The sequence below is a fragment of the Rhinoraja longicauda genome, chromosome 8, assembly GCF_053455715.1.
Source record: "Rhinoraja longicauda isolate Sanriku21f chromosome 8, sRhiLon1.1, whole genome shotgun sequence".
Taxonomy (NCBI): domain Eukaryota; kingdom Metazoa; phylum Chordata; class Chondrichthyes; order Rajiformes; family Arhynchobatidae; genus Rhinoraja; species Rhinoraja longicauda.
This window is the reverse complement of record NC_135960.1, coordinates 74,518,639-74,538,698: the sequence shown is the minus strand read 5'-3', so window position 1 is coordinate 74,538,698 and position 20,060 is coordinate 74,518,639. Positions and strand designations below refer to the sequence as shown.

The following is a 20,060-nucleotide window of genomic DNA, read 5'->3' as shown; positions in this document are numbered from 1 at the left end:
ATCGCTGGTCGGCGCGGACCCGGTGGGCCGAAGGGCCTGTTTCCGCGCTGTATCTCTAAACTAAACTAAAGTAAGATTGGCAGAGGGGACAGCAGGTATTTGGCAAAGAGAGATGGAGACCGATGATTCAAATTGCAATTATTTCTATACTAGGGGCTTAAGCACACAGGGCAGACATTACCGGGCATGGATTGGCTGGAGGGGTTGGGATGTTATTAGTTATAATAGAAACATGGCTAAGAGAAGGGCAGCTCTGTGTTCCAAGGATTAGTTTATTTAGATTGGACATATAGGCCCTACGGCCCACCGGGTCCACACTGACCAGCGATCACCGCACATTAACACTATCCTACACCCACTATGGGACAATTTACACTTAAACCAAGCCAATTAACTTACAAACCTGCACGTTTTTGGAGTGTGCGAGGAAACCGAAGATCTCGGAGAAAACCCATGCAGGTCACGGGGAGAACGTACAAACTCCGTACAGACAGCACCCGTAGTCAGGATGGAACCCGGGTCTCCGGCGCTGCAAGGCAGCAACTCTACTGCTGTGGTGTCATATCAGGACAACAACGCTCTGGATTCAGCAATGAAGGTGATGCTGAAATAGTCTCTCCAAAGATGTTGCCTGACCCGTTGAGATCCTCCTGCAGTTTGTTTCTTCTATTCAGGGTTATGCTGGCCTGTGGCCAGCCCTACCACCCAAGACGATCTGTGGGTCATTTATCTTGTTGTCTGTTTATTGATCTTGCAAACCACGGATGTGTTATATCTGGACTTTCAGAAGGCCTTCGACAAGATCCCACATAGGAGATTGGTGTACAAACTTAAAGCACACGGTATTGAGGGTTCGGTGTTGAGGTGGATAGAAAATTGGTTGGCGGACAGGAAGCAAAGAGTAGGAATAAACGGGTCCTTTTCGGAATGGCAGGCAGTGACTAGTGGGGTACCGCAAGGCTCAGTGCTGGGACCCCAGTTATTTACAGTGTATATTAATGATTTGGACGAGGGAATTGAATGCAACATCTCTAAGTTTGCGGATGACACGAAGCTGGGTGGCAGTGTTAGCTGCGAGGAGGATGCTAGGAGGCTGCAGAGTGACTTGGATAGATTAGGCGAGTGGGCAAATGCATGGCAGATGCAATATAATGTGGATAAATGTGAGGTTATCCACTTTGGCGGCAAGAACAGGAAAGCAGAGTATTACCTGAATGGTGACCGATTGGGAGAAGGGGAGATGCAACGTGACCTGGGTGTCATGGTGCACCAGTCATTGAAAGCAAGCATGCAGGTGAAGCAGGCAGTGAAGAAAGCGAATGATATGTTGGCATTCATAGCAAGAGGATTTGAGTTTAGGAGCAGGGAGGTTCTGCTGCAGTTGTACAGGGCCTTGGTGAGACCGCACCTGGAGTATTGTGTGCAGTTTTGGTCTCCTAACCTGAGGAAAGACGTTCTTGCCTTAGAGGGAGTACAGAGAAGGTTCACCAGATTGATCCCTGGGATGGCGGGACTTACATATGAGGAAAGACTGGATAGACTGGGCTTGTACTCGCTGGAATTTAGAAGACTGAGGGGGGATCTTATAGAAACATATAAAATTCTTAAGGGGTTGGAGAGGCTAGATGCGGGAAGATTGTTCCCGATGTTGGGGGAGTCCAGAACCAGGGGTCACAGCTTAAGGATAAGGGGGAAGTCTTTTAGGACCGAGATGAGAAAACATTTCTTCACACAGAGAGTGGTGAGTCTGTGGAATTCTCTGCCACAGAAGGTAGTTGAGGCCAGTTCATTGGCTATATTCAAGAGGGAGTTAGATATGGCCCTTTTTGCTAGAGGGATCAGGGGCTATGGAGAGAAGGCAGGTACAGGCTACTGAGCTGAATGATCAGCCATGATCATATTGAATGGTGGTGCAGGCTCGAAGGGCCGAATGGCCTATTCCTGCACCTATTTTCTATGTTTCTATGTTTCTATGTTTCTAACTGTTTGCCAGAGCTCTCTGCACCACAGTAGAGACTTCATTTCAGCAATATTTCACGGATTGCTACTTCCAATGTACCAATGATAAGAAACTTTATAAATGCAAGTTATTTTTTGATATTAGATCGTATCTTTAGGCTGTGTGTTTTATGGCCCAACCAAAATACAAGAGAATGTTTAAATTGCACAACAGCACAATATTTAAACGAGACTACATGTTCTTATGATATAAGGATCAAATTATTCATAGAGACATAGAAAATAGGTGCAGGAGGAGGCCATTTGGCCCTTCGAGCCAGCACCGCCATTCATTGTGATCATGGCTGATCATCCACATTCCAAAGTATAAATTGGATGACAAAATAAATAAATGAAAAAGTGAAAGCTTTTTGTCAGTTATACAATCTGCAATTTAAAGCAATTCTACTCTTTCAGATTTTCATCCTCACGATTAAGGCTTTCATATTGTAAAGCTGAATTACCAAATTTTGTGCATGAATTAAGAAGACAGCAAAAACTAAAACCTTTAATAAACAGTCCATGTGGCACTAATCCTTGATGGTTATTTTTAACCTTTTCTCCTTGATATCTGGAGCCTAACAGGCAGTTCTCATCAACATTGTCCATTTCATTGCCTTTCAATTGTCCAGTAATGGAATTAGTCAGATGAAATCAATAAAATACCATTACTGCTTCAATGCCACCTTAAATTTGACATGAGTTGAACTTTTTAGTTTTTCTAAATTTCCACTCATTTGAAGAAAAGATGGGTTTTTCCTGTACAATTTTCTCCACTCAACCCCCTTTTACTTTGTCTGTTTCTCATAAAACTCTTATTATAACATAATAATAGCTTTTATTATAACATAACATAAAAAAGCTTTTTTTCCACGAGTGGTAGTTCTACTCAATAACCAAAGTCTGTAGTTTCTTTTTTGATCTGGTATATTTTCACCCACATGTTTAGACCGTAATGGTGTATCCTTATTGTTTTGATGTGTTTATGCTTTATTCTTAATTGTTAACTGTATGTTTGTGTTGTCATCTGTGAGCGGAGCACCAAGGCACATTCCTTGTATATGCACATACTTGGCCAATAAACTGATTCATTCATTCATTTATTCATTAAACATTGTTCTTGTTTAGTTTAGTTTAGGCTTGCAGCATGGAAATGGACACTTCGGCCCACCAAGGTCACAGCGATCGTTGATCACCTGTTCACCCTAGTTCTACGTTACTCACTTTCCCACTCCCTACACATTCAGGGCAATTTACAGGGCCAAATAAACCTACAAATGTGCATGTTTTTGGGACGTGAGAGGGAACCGGACCAGGAGAAAACCCATGGGGGAACGTGCATACTCCGCACAGCACCCGAGACAGGACCAAACCTGGGTCTCTGACACTGTGAGGCAGCAGCTCTACCAGCTGCTCCACTGTCATTAGAAGCCCAGACAGGGCTACTGTGCATGGGACCATTGAAAGGCAGCCTGGCTCTCTTTCCAGTATTTCCAGTGTCTCTGCAATGCATTTCCAGGAACCTGAGAGCAGTAATTTGAATTAAGTTGATGTACTTGCTTTGCAGGCATAAACTGTAATTGTCATCACTCTACGAGTCTTCTAATAGCACTTAATTCCTCACATCAATCTCATTGGAACTTACTGTTTGTACAAAATATGTGGTTTTAATCGCGGCCTCTTTGCGACTGATTTCTTTGCAACGATCCTCCCTCCCTCTGTCTATATAAACACCTTCAATGATTCTGGAAATGCACTGCTTTGTGCAATACAAGATGCTGAGAATTAGTTGGAATTTTCAAACCTAGTCAGCCTTCTAATTTGAATTCCAAAAACATTTGGAACATTTCCCAGAATAAAGTAGGCAGCTGGTAAAAGGACTGAGGAGATTAGCAATTTAGATAGAGATTCTTGGTTTTGCAGTTCCAGACAGCAAGGGAGTTTTTAAAGTGCGTGCAGTCACACCGTCCCATTTTACACCTAATTACCAGGTGCGTGGAGAAATGTCCTTCGTACAAACGGTTGTTAACGTAGGCCAAAACCCAGGCAGTGCCAGGGACCCTTTGGCCCATCAGGTAACAGGCTGCGTTGCAACAAAGTTGAAGGTAGACACAAAATGTTGGAGTAACTCAGTTGGACAGGCATGGGAGAAGGAATGGGTGACGTTTTGGGTCGAGACCCTTCTTCAGAATCAGACAAAGTTGTATACAAAATCATGAGAGGAATAGATCAGGTAGATGCAGTCTTTTACCCAGAGTAGGGGAATCGAGGACGAGAGGACATAGCTTCAAGGTGAAGGGGAAAAGATTTAATAGGAATCCGAGGGGTAACTTTTTCACACAGAGGGTGGTGGGTGAATGGAACAAGCTGCCAGAGGAGGTAGTTGAGGCTGGGACTATCCCATTGTTTAAGAAACAGTTAGACAGGTACATGGATAGGACAGGTTTGGAGGGTTATGGACCAAGCGCAGGCAAGTGGGACTAGGGTAGCTGGGACATTGTTGGCCGGTGTGGGCGAGTTGGGCCGAAGGGCCTATTTCCACACTATCACTCTGTGACTCTAAGAAGGGCCTGTTTCCACACTGTATCACTCTATGACTCTATGAAGGGCCTATTTCCACACTGTATCACTCTGTGACTCTATGAAGGGCCTGTTTCCACACTGTATCACTCTATGACTCTATGAAGGGCCTATTTCCACACTGTATCACTCTGTGACTCTATGAAGGGCCTGTTTCCACACTGTATCACTCTATGACTCTAAGTGGTCAATGGTCAGCACAGACTCAGTGAAGGGCTTGTTTCCTTGCTCAATCTCCAAACTAAATAAACTTAACCTGACTGTTAATTAGACACATTTGAAGTGCAGTTACTGTCTTAACATTTGGAAATTCTGCATCCAATATCCAACTCAAGGCTTTGGGAACAGCGGAAGTAAGTGGGGGTGAGCAGGGTCAGGGCGCAGTGCCCAGTGGATCACAACCAGAAGAGCAGGTATGGACCCGGATGTGTAGAGTTAAAGTGGAGGCAGGCCATGGGAGAAAAAGACAAGAGCGTTCAGAGTCGGAGCAGCAAGAGTTACTGAACCTTTCTTTCCCCTTTCCCCAATATCCATCCCAATCTGCTGGGACCAACAGTACCACTCCCACCTCTGATGTGGTTACAATCACGGCACAGCCCTGTATCATTCCTGGTGTGTTCCTGGTGCGTTCAACAACTGAGCTATCAAACAATTATCTGATGACATTGAACCAGAATGAGAGATGGTGGAGTGGACCTTGGTAGGGAATATCCTGGACTATAATCTGGGGCAATTGAGATGGCAATCTATATATACGCTCCAAGATCTCCATACGCTGCTTTTAGTACAGAGAGGGAAGTGAAAGGATTAGACTGCTGCCTCTGTGTGATCAGTTCCTCGGTCATTGAGCTATTCTCTGCAGCTGAAACACAAGGTGATCTCAGAGCATCCTACAGCTTCTCATTATGCAAACTGTGCCGTGAACTATTGGACTGCCCCATACTGGTACACGGTGCTTCAGGCTGTATATACCTGCAGCAATCAATATAGGATAGTGTTAATGTGCGGGGATCGCTGGTCGGCGCAGACCCGGTGGGCCAAAAGGGCCTGTTTCCGCGCTGTATCTCTAAACTAAACTAAACTAATGAAGGACAGTGGTTTTTAATATTGTTGTTTTGACCGTGTGTATTCAGATATCACTCATTCAATGCTGATGCAGATCTTGCTACAATCTAATTGGGATTGGGAGGAGCAGGGTGCAACATTACAGATGAATTTTAATAATACTTCATTGTCACATGTATCATTGGCAGAGAAGGAGATCTTCAATCCGAATCTCAAGCAGATCTTCAAGGCTGCAAAAGATCTGTTTCAGATTTCACATGTAGTGAAATTCATTTTTTTCAGTAAAAATCTTACCATACATAAGCACAATCATGCTTAAGTGTAAGTGCAAGAATAGTAGATGACACTAAGGCAGGACACAAGAGTGGCCATGATTCCAGTCACATCTTATACCCTTCAGGTTTCAAAGCTCTTTAAAGGGCCTGTCCCACTTAGGCGATATTTTTGGCGACTGCCGGCGACTGTCAAAGTCGTAGCAGATCGCCAAAATTTTCTTTTACCTGACCGCAATGCCCACGACAATGCCGAGTCAGGTCGAGATTACACCGTCTTTGGAAACATCGCGAAAATTCCCATGCTGTCAATGCTTCTCCGGAGTCCTGATTTTTGCTGAAATCACTGACAAGTCGGTAAGTACTTGAGAGTTTTGAACTATAACACCTTGTATGGGTTACTTAAAAACCAAGCTTCACTGTAACAAGGCATAAACTGGATTTATTTCCAGTTTACTAATAGCTTATTAAAAAAAAAAATGTTTTAAGTGGTTGAGTGGATTTTTGTGAAAAGTGTGTGGGCATTCTTTGAAAATGTATGGGAGATGCATATCTGGTTTCAGGGTTGCATATCTGGGTTTGGAGCCTACTTTAAATGTAATGGATGATGGCCATAAACATCGCAAAAATTCCCACGCTTGCATGACCGTCAAACTATCGCCTCCAATCTACCTGTCAAATGTCCTGACGGTAAATAAATTGTTTAAACACAAGCATTTTATGGTATTTTGAAATGACTTTTCAAGGGCCAGGGGCCACAGTTTAAGAATAAGGGGTAGGCCATTTAGAACGGAGATGAGGAAAAACTTTTTCACTCAGAGTTGTAAATCTGTGGAATTCTCTGCCTCAGAAGGCAGTGGAGGCCAATTCTCTGAATGCATTCAAGAGAGAGCTAGATAGAGCTCTTATGGATAGCGGAGTCAGGGGGTATGGGGAGAAGGCAGGGATGGGGCACTGATTGAGAATGATCAGCCATGATCATATTGAATGGTGGAGCTGGCTCGAAGGGCCGAATTGCCTACTCCTGCACCTATTGTCTATTGTCTATTGTCTATTGACCTTACTTATTTTAATATTATGTGCTCCTGAATGCATCTAAGAGAACCTATCAAACCTGGGGACAGCATGCGACAGCGCCCACAATAAGCAATGATACCTGCCGACAAGCCAGCTGTCGTCGAGAAATTTCAAACCAGATGATTTCTCAGCGACGCGCCGAGATCTACTACGATTTTTGGAAAGCCCCTCACGATCATGCCCATGAACTGTCGGCGACAGCCTAGTCGCCGGCAGTCGCCTTAAAATCGCCTAAGTGGGACAGGCCCTTAAAAATGTCGTCTTAACTTGGCCATAAAGGCCCATTGCCCTGGCGGTGGAACTGGGTTCCAGGTGTCAGCCAGACCTGGTGATGGTGTCTATGTCCTCGTGCTGCTGCAGGCCTTATCCCATCAGCGGGCCTAGGTGAGTGTGTCTCCCTCTAAAGCACCTGCGACAATGCTGACATTTCCATTGTTCATTGTCGAGATGCCTGTGGATGTATGCACGTGATCATCACAAAGGAATAACTATTGACCTCATTTTTAGTTCCTCAACACTGACGGGCAGTTTCTCTAGGCAAGGCTGTGGACCTGATGTGGAAAACTAGCAATTTGTTGCCTGGATGCAGTTGGACATATTGGCAAAGGGCAGGGAGAGACTGAGTCTAGATTAACATCATATACTGGTCCTTGGAGGATGAAATGCTAATATTAGTCATCTAGGTTGGGTACAGAAGGTCTGAGAAACAGGCACTAAGATCACAATGCTTGATTAGCCATCAACATTTTGACTGCAAAAGTATTCTACTAAATCTTGAAGTCAACACCTACTATCACTTCCTTCTGTAAAGCATTCGACATAATAGCAAGACTCTGTAAGGTCTGAGAAATGGTCGACCTGTGAGTTACTTCAGCCAGTAATCCATAAACCAATCAGCAGAAACATGCACATAGTAATTGTTCTCTTTAAATAACTCGACTGGATTACGATTGAGATGGGCAAAGTGGGTTTCCCTGCTGTTAAATGCTTATTCCTGCACGAAGTTGGACAAATGGCATTAGCTGCATCATTGAGGCCTGGATATGACAGCATGGCCTTGCACACTCAACAATACGGTTCGCCTTTTCCAAACACATAAGGATGTTTCACTGCCCTTCCCAAAATGACAGAGGGTGGAAACCACAGCTTCACACAATGCATCGGCACAAAGTGCTGGAGTAACTCAGCGGGTCAGGCAGCATCTCTGGAGAACATGGATAGGTGATGTTTGGGTCATCATCTATCCATGTGGCGAAACGTCACCTATCCGTGTTCTCCAGAACTGCCTGACCTGCTGAGTTACTGCAGCACTTTGTGTCCTTTTGTGTAAATCAGCATCTGCAGTTCCTTGTTTCTCCATGTATTGTGCAGAAGATTGGAGACAGATTGTTGTTCATTGCACTCAAATAATGGCGAAGACAGAAGCAAATTTCACAGTCGACTTATCCAAATGACAGTAAATCGTATTTTTGGTAATCATGCTTCATGTTCAGTGCACTCAACATGAATTAAAAATATAAATAGAAAAATTAGGTTAGGCAGGAAATGTGAACGTTACAAATCATCTTTCTAAATAAAAATAATATTTTAGTATCTTCAAAGTGTTGCCTCTTTTTATTACTTAGCAGGGCGAGGAGGAATAGAGAACTGAATTATTGCAGTGGATCAAACATGTTTGCCTTATTCTGTCGTTTGTAATTGTAATTAATTTATTAATTTATTGCAATTGTAATTCATTTATTAGCCAAGTATGTAAAAACATACAAAGAATAGTGTGGAGGACTGGCATTTTACAGAGATGTTGAATATACTTTAATCTCCAGCGTGGGTTCCTTGTGGGATAGGAGGGGATAACACTGGATTCATGTTATTAAATGCCATCAGGCTATTAAACACCAACCTCAAATAAGCTCTGAACTACATAGACTATTATTGTTATTATTGCACTATTATTGTTTGTTTGTTTTATGTGTACATATGTTTCCATATACATATGTATATATATGAAGGTAGACACAAAATGCTGGAGTAACTCAGCGGGTTAGGCAGCATCTCTGGAGAGAAGTAATGAGTGACGTTTCGGGTCGAGACCCTTCTTCAGACTGATGTCAGGGGAGTGGGCGGGACAAAGATCTGTATGTGTATATGTGAGTATGTGTATATATACACACACATCAGTCTGAAGAAGGGTCTCGACCTGAAACGTCATCCACTCTTTCTCTCCAGATGCTGTCTGACCCGCTGAGTTACTCCAGCATTTTGTGTCTATCTTCAGTTTAAGCATCTGCAGTTCTTTCCTATACACACACTGAACTTATTTTCTCGTTTATCCTATTGTTTACAGTGTACTATGTTTACATAATGTGTTGTGCTGCAGCAAGTAAGAATTTCATTGTTCTATCTGGGACACATGACAACAAAACACTCTTGACCTCGTGATTACCAGTCAGATTTAGGGTAGAATCCAGAAAGAACATTTCAAGCCAATGGCTTTTTAATAAGATTGAAAATATGAGAGTCAATTCAGTTCTTTTACCTAAAGGGCTGGGTAGTATTGGTGATGATGCTGAGTTAATGTGTTCCACACTGAAGTTCTCAGGGAAATCTTGCTTTGAGAGATGTACATTTAATATGAAGATTCTGGCAAGATATAAATCCAGATGCTTCCATTGATATAAAGGCTAGGCATTGCCTCTCACTGCATGTGCTAGGTTTTGTGAGCTATTTAAGGTTGCTAACATTCAACGTGAAAAGTAGATTTAGCACCATACAACACCGGAACAAAAAATTACTTAAAATGTAAAAAGGAGAAAAATAATGTTCATGAAATGTATTTAATCTACTATTGTTTTCCATTAAACATATAGGTATGTGATCCCTAACTAGTAATATAATTGCTAACACTGGTCTAATATTTGTTCATTTAACAGGTGACATTATTGCTAACACCATGTGTTATCTTATCTTGAACAGCAATGTCTTCCAATTGATATTCCACTGTCATGAAAGCAATTGTAATTAATAAAGATACTCACAGAGAAATATAGAAAAACAGGAAGCTCTGGAGAACGTTGCTGTTACCACAGGGGCAGGGGCAATATGACACCAAAGTGGGTGGTATTGTAGATAATGAGGTTGGGTGTCAAAAATAGCAGCAGGATCTTGATCGGTTGGGCAGGTAGGCTGAGGAATGGTTGATGGAATTTAATACTGAGAAAAATGTGAGGTGTTGCATTTTGGAACATTTCTAACAAGGGCAGGATCTACACAGTGAATTGTAGAGTCCTGGGGAGTGTTGTGAAGCAGAGGTATCCAGGAGTGCAGGTACATAGTTCCTTGAAAGTGGTGTCATAGGTGGTACTTTGGCCTTCATCAGTCAGAGTATTGAATGTAGAAGTTGGGAGGTCATGTTGCATTTATATAATTAATTGGTGAGGCCACATTTAGAGTACTGTATTCAGATTTTTTCACCGTGTTATCGGAAAGATGTTGTCAAGCTGGAAAGGGTGCAGAGATTTACTTGGATGTTGCCAGGACTCGAGGGCCTGAGCTATATGGAGAGTTTGAGCAGGCTAGGATTTGAGGATGCAGGGTGATCTTATAGAGGTCTACAAAATCATGTGAGGAATAGATCAGAGTCTCTTGCCCAGAGTAAAGGGCCTGTCCCACTTAGGCGATTTTAAGGCGACTGCCGGCGACTAGGCTGTCACCGACAGTTCGCCGGGGTGTCACGGGCATGATTGTGAGGAGTCTTCAAAGAATCGTAGTGGATCTCGGCACGTCACTGAGAAATTGTCCGGATAGAAATTTCTCGGCAACAGCTAGCTTGTCGCCAGATATCGTCGCTTATTGCGGGCGCTGTCACATGCTGTTCCCAGGTTTGCTAGGTTGTCGCAGATGCATTTAGAAGCACGTAATATTAAATTAAGTAAAGTCATTTGAAGATACCATAAATACTTGTGTTTAACCAATTTATTTACCGTCAGGACATTTGACAGGTATATTGGTGGCAACAGTTTGACAGTCAGGTAAGCATGGGAATTGTGCGATGTTTATGGCCATCGGCGATTACTTTAAAAGTAGGCTCCCAACCCAGATATGCAACCCAGAAACCAGATATGCATCCCCCGTACATTTTCATAGAATGCCCACACTCCGCGCAAAAATCCATTTAACCACTTTTAAAATTAAATTTCTTAATACTGCTATTAGTAAACTGGACGTCAATCCAGTTTATGCCTTGTTACCGTGAAGCTTGGTTTTCAAGTAACCCGGGCAAGATGTTATATTTCAAAACTCTCAAGTAATTACAGACTTGTCAGTGATTTCAGCGAAAATTAGTGTAAGAAAATAACTGCAGATGCTGTACAAATTGAAGGTATTTATTCACAAAATGCTGGAGTAACTCAGTAGGTCAGGCAGCATCTCAAGAGAGAAGGAATGGGTGACGTTTCGGGTCGAGAAGGGTCTCGACCTGAAACGTAGTCTGAAGAAGGGTCTCGACCCGAAACGTCACCCATTCCTTCTCTCCTGAGATGCTGCCTGACCCGCTGAGTTACTCCAGCATTTTGTGAATAAATACCTTCAAAATCAGCAAACATTAGGACGCCGGAGAAGCATTAATAAGCATGGGAATTTCGCGATGTTTCCGAAGACGGTGTAATCTCTTAGCCAGGTGCTAGTTTCACAAATAAAGTAATTTGTATCGACCTGACTCGGCATTGTCGTGGTCATTGTCGTAGGGCAAAAGAAAATTTTGCCGATCTGCTCCGACTTTGACCGTTGCCGGCAGTTGCCTAAAAAATCGCCTAAGCGGGACAAGCCCATAAGAGAATCGACAATCAGAGAACAGAGGCTAAAGGGCCTGCCCCAGTTACGTGATTCTTATATCTCCTTGCTGATGTTGGAAATTACTCCTAGTTACTCTCCTGTGCTGCCTGGTGAAAGAAACACCAAGAGGAATCCATTGCATGAATATGGTGGGAAACTCGAAACGCCACCATACCGGTCTTGATCACTTTGTGGAGGGAAGCTCGAAACACCACCATACCGGTCTTGATCAGACTGTGGAAGGAAGCTCGAAACACCACCACACCGGTCTTGATCAGACTGTGGAAGGAAGCTCGAAACACCACCACACCGGTCTTGTAAGAAAATAACTGCAGATGCTGGTACAAATCGAAGGTATTTATTCACAAAATGCTGGAGTAACTCAGCAGGTCAGGCAGCATCTCAGGAGAGAAGGAATGGGTGACGTTTCGGGTCGAGACCCTTCTTCAGACTGATGTCAGGGGGGTGGGACAAAGGAAGGATATAGATGGAGACAGGAAGATAGAAGGAGATCTGGGAAGGGGGAGGGGAAGAGGACTTAGGAACTATCTAAAGTTGGAGAAGTCAATGTTCATACCACTGGGCTGCAAGCTGCCCAGGCGAAATATGAGGTGCTGTTCCTCCAATTTCCGGTCTTGATCAGACCACACCGGTCTTGATCAGACTGTGGAAGGAAGCTCGAAATGCCACCACACCGGTCTTGATCAGACTGTGGAGTGAAGCCGCCGCCGAATCCGGCCATGCTTCTGAAGACCTGAGGAGCCACCGGTGGCAACAAACACTGGGCTGCGGGGTGGTTGCCGAACCCCGACAGACAGCTGGCCACGAAAGCTGGAGTGTGTCTGAGGCTCATCTCCTGCTCGCTTCCAAAACCCGGTTCCAAAGGAGGAGGAGAGAGTCAGTGACACCGGCAAACTGGGGATCTAACCCTCACACCTTCAAGGCCGGCTGTGGCAGGCACGAAGGCTGAAGGCCAGAGAGGACAGAAGGACGGCTCGCTGTTGGTCTGAATGAGGTGACGGCTGCAATGGGCCTCTGTGGCCAGCTGCAACTTGGACTGTGCAAAATGGCGCCAACATCTGGCGAGTATTGCACCGGTTTCCACGCATGGGGTACCTAATTGGGAATTGTCTTTATGTTTGGCAATAATCTCACTGATCTACATGCAAAAAATGTATTTCACTGGTACACGTGACAATAATTGAACTTCAATATAAAATCAAGGCAAATAAGGTCCTTTTGGCAACGCAATGGGCAAAAACCATTCATGGTTATTTTGGGTCATAAGTTGGGTTACCACAATAGACAGAAGCATTGGAGGGGTAGAAAGGAACCAAAACACAAATTGGCAATTTCTCATCAGTTTTCTTGGCTAGTTCACAGTGTTGTTTAAAATATTAAATAGAACAGTAGGGCCTGATCGTGACACTGCCTGTGCAGAGGGAAATATGTTAAACAAAACTTTGAGATCACTTCCAAGGAACAGCTGGGTTGCTAAGAAGTGGAGAACCCTAGTTAAAATTAAGAAAAGGAATAGAATTTTGGCATGAATCATAAACAGACTTTCTGATCTGGCGTCACTTGGAGGTGGAATCCAGGTGTGATCGTCTGTGTACGTAACATTGATGGTGAGATTTTCAGATCAATACTTCGGATTACTGAGTATTCAGTAGAAATGTAGAAAATAACTCTGCTGCAGAGTAGAAAGTTGGTGGGCAACACAATGGTGCAGCAGTAGAGTTGCTGCCTTACAGCGCCAGAGTCCTGGGTTTGATCTGTGACCTGCGTGGGTTTTCTCTGGGTGCTTCGGTTTCCTCCCACACTCCAAAGATGTACAGGTTTGGAGGTTAATTGGCTTGGTAAAATTGTAAACTGTCCCTCGTGTGTGTAGGATAGTGTTAATGTGCAGGAATCATTGGTCAGCGCGGACTCGGTGGGCCGAAGGGCCTGTTTCCGCGCTGTATCTCTAAACTAATCTGTAAAACGTTTGAGCAGAAATTGCCATTTGAGTGTTTATAATGTTGGATGTGCTACCAGTAATACTCAATGGGGAGGAAATGTTCTGCATTTGGATTCATTGGTAAATGTCGGGCAAGTGGGAGTGATCAGCTCTCAAAGAATTCATAGACTTTGACCCTGGCAGTACAAGACTATCAAATGGCAATTATTTGAGGATTTTGTTGAACCAGTTTTGGATTGAGACTGTGATATCACTTTTGTGAGTCAGTGAGCTACATTGTTGAAAAGCAGGAAATACAGAGGCAGAAAATATATTTGGGCAATTCTTCATCATGAAACAAAACACCATAAGATATCTTACTAGTACATAGTACAGTCAACAATTGTGGCTGATATCTTGACTGCCAATTTTCACTCGTAATACATTACCTTATAAACTCAGATCAATCCACATTCGCCTCACCTTAACTGAATGTGACCCAGTTTGACTCCAAACCAGAGCTGAATTTTTTTTAGCACATTAAAATGGGTGGCTGAGGGTGAGTGTTAAAAGTTTACAGATCTGAACCAACCCTGAACCCACCCAAACTTTGGGCTATTCAGGGACTCAGATGAGGCATGGGGTGCCGAACTGCTCCCTGGAGATGACTTGGTAAATTGGATATTTCAGTGATGTTAGTTTACCAGTGGTTGTCCAAACCTCAGCAAAGCCAGCAGCCAAAGTGAGGATGGTTCAACGTCCAGTCAGGGAACGGAACCACTCGGTCCAATTGCTCTTTGCCCATCCGAGAACTGAGGCTGTGAATCAAGCCCTGGGGTTATGGGGAGAAGGCAGGAGAATGGGGTTAGGAGGGAGAGATAGATCAGCCACGATTGAATGGCGGAGTAGACTTGAATGGTCGAATGGCCTCCTATCAGTTATGACCTTATGACCCAAGCAGCCTTCCAAGTATCTACTGGGAGCTAGAACAAGTAGCGAAGCTCAGACATCAAGGGTCGAGAGTGTTTAATTGTCATATGTACCTACAGCGGAACAATGAAATCCTTACTTGCAGCAGCAGAGCAGGTATGTAAACACAATGCCCAGAGACAATATATAACAACTATAGTAGATAAATCATTAACCCCAATATTATAGAGTCATAGAGTCATAGTGATCCAGTGTTGAAACAGGCTCTTCTGTCCAATTCGCCCACATCAGCCAACAATGTCCCAGCTACCCTAGTCCCACTTGCCTGCACTTGGTCCATATCCCTCCAAACCTGTCCTATCCATATACCTGTCCAACTGTTTCTTAAATGATGGGATAGTCCCAGCCTCAACTACCTTCTCTGGCAGCTTGTTCCATACACCCACCACCCTCTGTGTGAAAAAGTTACCCCTCGGATTCCTATTAAATCTTTTCCCCTTCAGCTTAAACCTAAGTCCTCTGGATTAGTGCAAAAAAGCCCGAAGTCCCTTGTGCAACCAGGATTCTAGACCCTGCACTCCTCTCCTCTCATTGCCTCACATCTACCTAGCCCACAGCCAACTATTCATGTATATCTACATTTTGTTCGACATTTATTAACAGCATGTGGACATTATTGACAATGGGAGTATTTGTTGATAATCTACGAGGATCCTTTTACGAGGATGTTGCCAGGACTAGAGGGCCTGAAATATAGGGAGAGGTTGAGTAGGTTGGGACTCTGTTCCTTAGAGCACAGGAGGATGAGGGGTGATCTTATTGAGGTGTGTAAAATCATGAGAGGAATAAATTGGGTAGATGCACTGAGTCTCTTGCCCAGAGTAGGTGAATCGAGAACCACAGGACACCAGTTTAAGATGAAGGGGAAAAGATTTAATAAGAATCCGAGGAGTAATTTTTTCACACAAAACGAGAGGATTTCAGTATAGGAGTAAAGAGGTTCTTCTGCAGTTGTATAGGGCCCTGGAAAGACCACATCGGAAGTAGTGTGTACAGTTTTGGTCTCCTAATTTAAGGAAGGACATCCTTGTAATTGAGGCAGTGCGGCGTAGGTTCACAAGATTGATCCCTGGGATGGCGGGACTGACCTATGAGGAAAGATTGAAAAGACTAGGCTTGTATTCACTGGTATTTAGAAGGATGAGAGGGGATCTTATAGAAACATATAAAATTATAAAAGGACTGGACAAGCTAGATGCAGGAAAAATGTTCCCAATGTTGGGCGAGTCCAGAACCAGGGGCCATAGTCTTAGAATAAAGGGGAGGCCATTTAAAACTGAGGTGAACTTTTTCACCCAGAGAGTTGTGAATTTGTGGAATTCTCTGCCACAGGGGGCAGTGGATGGATTTAAGAGAGAGTTAGATAGAGCTCTAGGGGCTAGTGGAATCAAGGGATATGGGGAGAAGGCAGGCACGGGTTACTGATTGTGGATGATCAGCCATGATCACAATGAATGGCGGTGCTGGCTAGATGGGCCGAATGGCCTCCTCCTGCACCTATTTTCTATGTTTCTTAAAGTCAGTGAAACAGCACTGGCTAAATTGTCAAGAAAAAACTAATCGTTAACTAGAAGGGCGTGGACCCGTTGGGTCCAAATCTTTCCTGCGGGCGTGGCAACCCCCGTTGGGTGCAAACCTCTCCTGCAGGCGTGGCAACCCCCGTTGGGTGCAAACCTCTCCTGCAGGCATGGACCCGATGGGTGCAAACCTCTCCTGCAGGCATGGACCCGATGGGTGCAAACCTCTCCTGCAGGCGTGGCAACCCCCGTTGGGTGCAAACCTCTCCTGTGGGCATGGACCCGATGGGTGCAAACCTCTCCTGCAGGGTGGCAACCCCCGTTGGGTGCAAACCTCTCCTGCAGGCGTGGCAACCCCGTTGGGTGCAAACCTCTCCTGCAGGCATGGACCCGATGGGTTCAACCCTCTCCTGCGGGCGTGGACCCGATGGGTGCAACCCTCTCCTGCGGGCCCGGCAACCCTCTCCCAACTGATGATCCATGGACCCATTGCGAGCCGGGGAGTGTCCCCCGGGGCTGTGGGCGGGCGAGGGGGGACAGGGAATGGGAGAGGGAGCCACTCACCTTGGTCCTGTGCGACCAGTGCAGCGGCCAGAGTGAGCCGTGGACCCAAAACCTCTCCTGCAGCGGTCAGCGGCGAATGGTGGTGACAGCCATCTTGTTTGACCCTCTGCCGCTGCGCTGCACCACGGGAGAAAGGTCAGGCATGGGACAAACTGGGACGGGCACTGGTGGGGAGGTGGGGAGCGCATTTATTAATGTTGATTAAGTTAATTGCTTTTTTAAAGTAACAAAACTTGATTTATTGAGACCGTGGGGGAATGGTGAGTAGGGTAGGCCCTAAAATTGTCCCGCTATCTTGTACTATTTTGGCTGTATTTCAAAAACAAATATAAGCACAAATATACAAGATGAGAGATTTAGTAATATATAGATGCTATGCAATGTTATTTCATCTTAATAACATTCCTCAATAATCTTACAAATTCACAGAATGTGAGTAATTGTTATTGTACTTAGTTTTTTGCACTACTCGAGTTGCACCACGATCTTGAATCAGTCCACTGGTTTGCAGACGCATTGTGTTTATTGATGTATTTATGCAGATTGTATGTACACTGTTTACTCTGTGAACTTCATGTGAACAAGGTATTTCATTGTCCCCTGGTGTATATGATGATAAACTAATCTGATCTCATGTCATCTGAGGTAGTTGGCACAGTTATTTTTTAATCATTAATATTGGTAGGCTGAAGACATGATCATGTTCAGGAATTATTAGACTTATCAAGCAAAGTAAAGTGATATTCAGGCAAATACAATTAATAACTTATAGTTCTTGGTTATGTTAATTGGCTCCAGGAACTTCAAAGTCACAGGTCAGTTAATTAAGCGAAAAACTTAGAATATTTATCTTTTTTCTTTGTTTTTTCCCCTCAAGGTTTGATGAGATAGTATTTGAAGTCAGATCAGCACCAAGGCAGCAATGTCTGAAGCCAATATTCAGGAGAAAGTCAAGGAAAAGGTGAGGGTTCCAGACAAATACTGGAATTTCTTTTAAAGGATTACATTACATGCCGTAAGCAAGAGAGGAAGTTAGGCACAGGCTACTGATTGTGGCTCAATTGTGGCCGAATGACCTACTCCTGCACCTATTTTCTATGTTTCTATGTTTCTATGAGTTGACTCCATCTGACAATCAGTGAAGGAGTGTAGTGGACAGTATTAAGAGTAAGATACTTTTGAACTATCCTCATCCACATCCAACACTACACACGCATGTGCGTTTGATGGAAAACCTGGCACGGGTTCCAGACAGCAGGAAGTGATATTGCTCATTGCCATCCACCTGCTTCATAAATGCTACACAATTGCCAATCCATGATGACTAGTTATGTCACACAATAGCCACAGTTTGCGTTCACCATTTAGAGTCATAGAGTCATAGATTGATACAGTGTGGAAACAGGCCCTTTGACCCAACTCACCCACACCGGCCAACAATGTCCCAGCTACCCTAGTCCCATTTGCCTGCGCTTGGTCCATATCCCTCCAAACTTGTCCCATCCATGTAACTGTCCAACTGTTTCTTAAACGATGGGATAGTCCCAGCCTCAACTACCTCCTCTGGCAGCTTGTTCCATACACCCACCACCCTCTGTGTGAAAAAGTTACCCCTCGGATTCCTATTAAATCTTTTCCCCTTCACTTTGAACCTATGTCCTCTGGACCTCGATTCCCCTACTCTGGGCAAGAGACTCTGTGCATCTACCCGATCTATTCCTCTCATGATTTTGTATACCTCTATTAGATCTCCCCTCATCCTCCTGCGCTCCATGGAATAGAGACCCAGCCTACTCAACCTCTCCCTATAGCTCACACCCTCTAGTCCTGGCAACATCCTCATAAATCTTTTTTGAACCCTTTCAAGCTTGACAATATCTTTACTATGACATGGTGCCCAGAACTGAACACAATATTCTAAATGCGGTCTCACCAACGTCTTATACAACTGCAACATGACCTCCCAACATCTATACTCAATACTCTGACTGATGAAGGCCAAAGTGCCAAAAGTATTTTTGCCCACCTTATCTACCTGCGACTCGACCTTCAAGGAACTTTTGAACTTTCTAGTTTTGCAAGCCCTTCTTTTACTTGGCTTTTCAAGAAGTAAGGTACTAACCTTAACTTGCAATAGACTGCTTTGGTCCATGTTCATGCCTTGTACTTGATAATTCCTATATAAGCACGTTTGACAATACTGTCACATCTGCACATGAGTATCTCCAAAGGACTTTATGGCATCTGTGCAGATGTTGAGTACATTCTTCCAATTGAGTTTTAATCTTCAGAGACTTCTTGGATGTTTTCAAGAGAGAGTTAAATTTAGCTCTTAGCATTAATGGAATCAAAGGATATGGGGAGAAAGCAGGAACAGGATACTGATTTAGGATGAACAGCCATAATCATATTGATGGCTCGAAGGGTCGAATGGTCTTCTCCTGCACCTATTTTCTATGTTTCTATGTTTCTATGACTTCCCGTTCCCTACAGAGTATTACACGCAGCATTGCCATATTAGTTTTGTAACATGGATGGTGTTTGTTCCAAGAATGTCAACACATCTCCTAAACAAGTATTGAGATTGACACTGCTCCATACTGTAGGGAGGTAAATGAACTTCTTGTCACAAATATGCTGTACACTATTGTATGAGTCTGCCACTGTGCCAAAATGTGCCAGTGATTCCCACTCAATCAGGACTGTGACACTAAATATTAGTTTTATCGTTTAGTTTACAGATACAGCATGGAAACAGGCCCTTCGGCCCATCTAGTGGGCACCAACCAGCGATCCCCACATATTAACACTACCCTACACACACTAGGGACAATTTTACATTACACCAAGCCAATTAGCCTACAAACCTGTACGTCTTTGGAGTGTGGGAGGAAACCGAAGATCTCGGAGAAAACCCATGCAGGTCACGGGGAGAACATACAAACTCTGTACAGACAAGCACCCATAGTCAGGATCGAACCCGGGTCTCTGACGCTGTAAGGTAATAGCTCTACCACTACACCACCCACAAGATCACAATATCCAACTGTGTTAATCTGCAGCAGAGTGGTTTTAGTGAATGAATGAAAGTTTAGCAGGCAGGTAGACATGCTGGCCTTTATTGTGAGTGAGTTGGAGTTTGATACATTTGCACAGGGGATTGGTGAGGTCACACTTAGATCATTGTGCACAGTTGAGGTCTCTTTGCTTAAAGAAGAAGATAGCACC

General features: G+C 44.0%; 1 protein-coding gene across 2 annotated transcripts in view; it reads left to right on the top strand.

The window, feature by feature from the left end:
* The window catches only part of LOC144596113 (SPATS2-like protein), a 128,015-nt gene that overhangs the window by 16,522 nt on the left and 91,433 nt on the right, over positions 1 to 20,060 (top strand). For both annotated transcript variants that reach the window (XM_078404293.1, XM_078404292.1), the window contains exon 2: positions 17,710 to 17,793. In XM_078404293.1, the coding sequence (XP_078260419.1) occupies positions 17,755 to 17,793 (39 nt within the window). In that variant the 5' untranslated portion in view covers positions 17,710 to 17,754. The remainder of the gene's footprint in view (positions 1 to 17,709; positions 17,794 to 20,060) is intronic.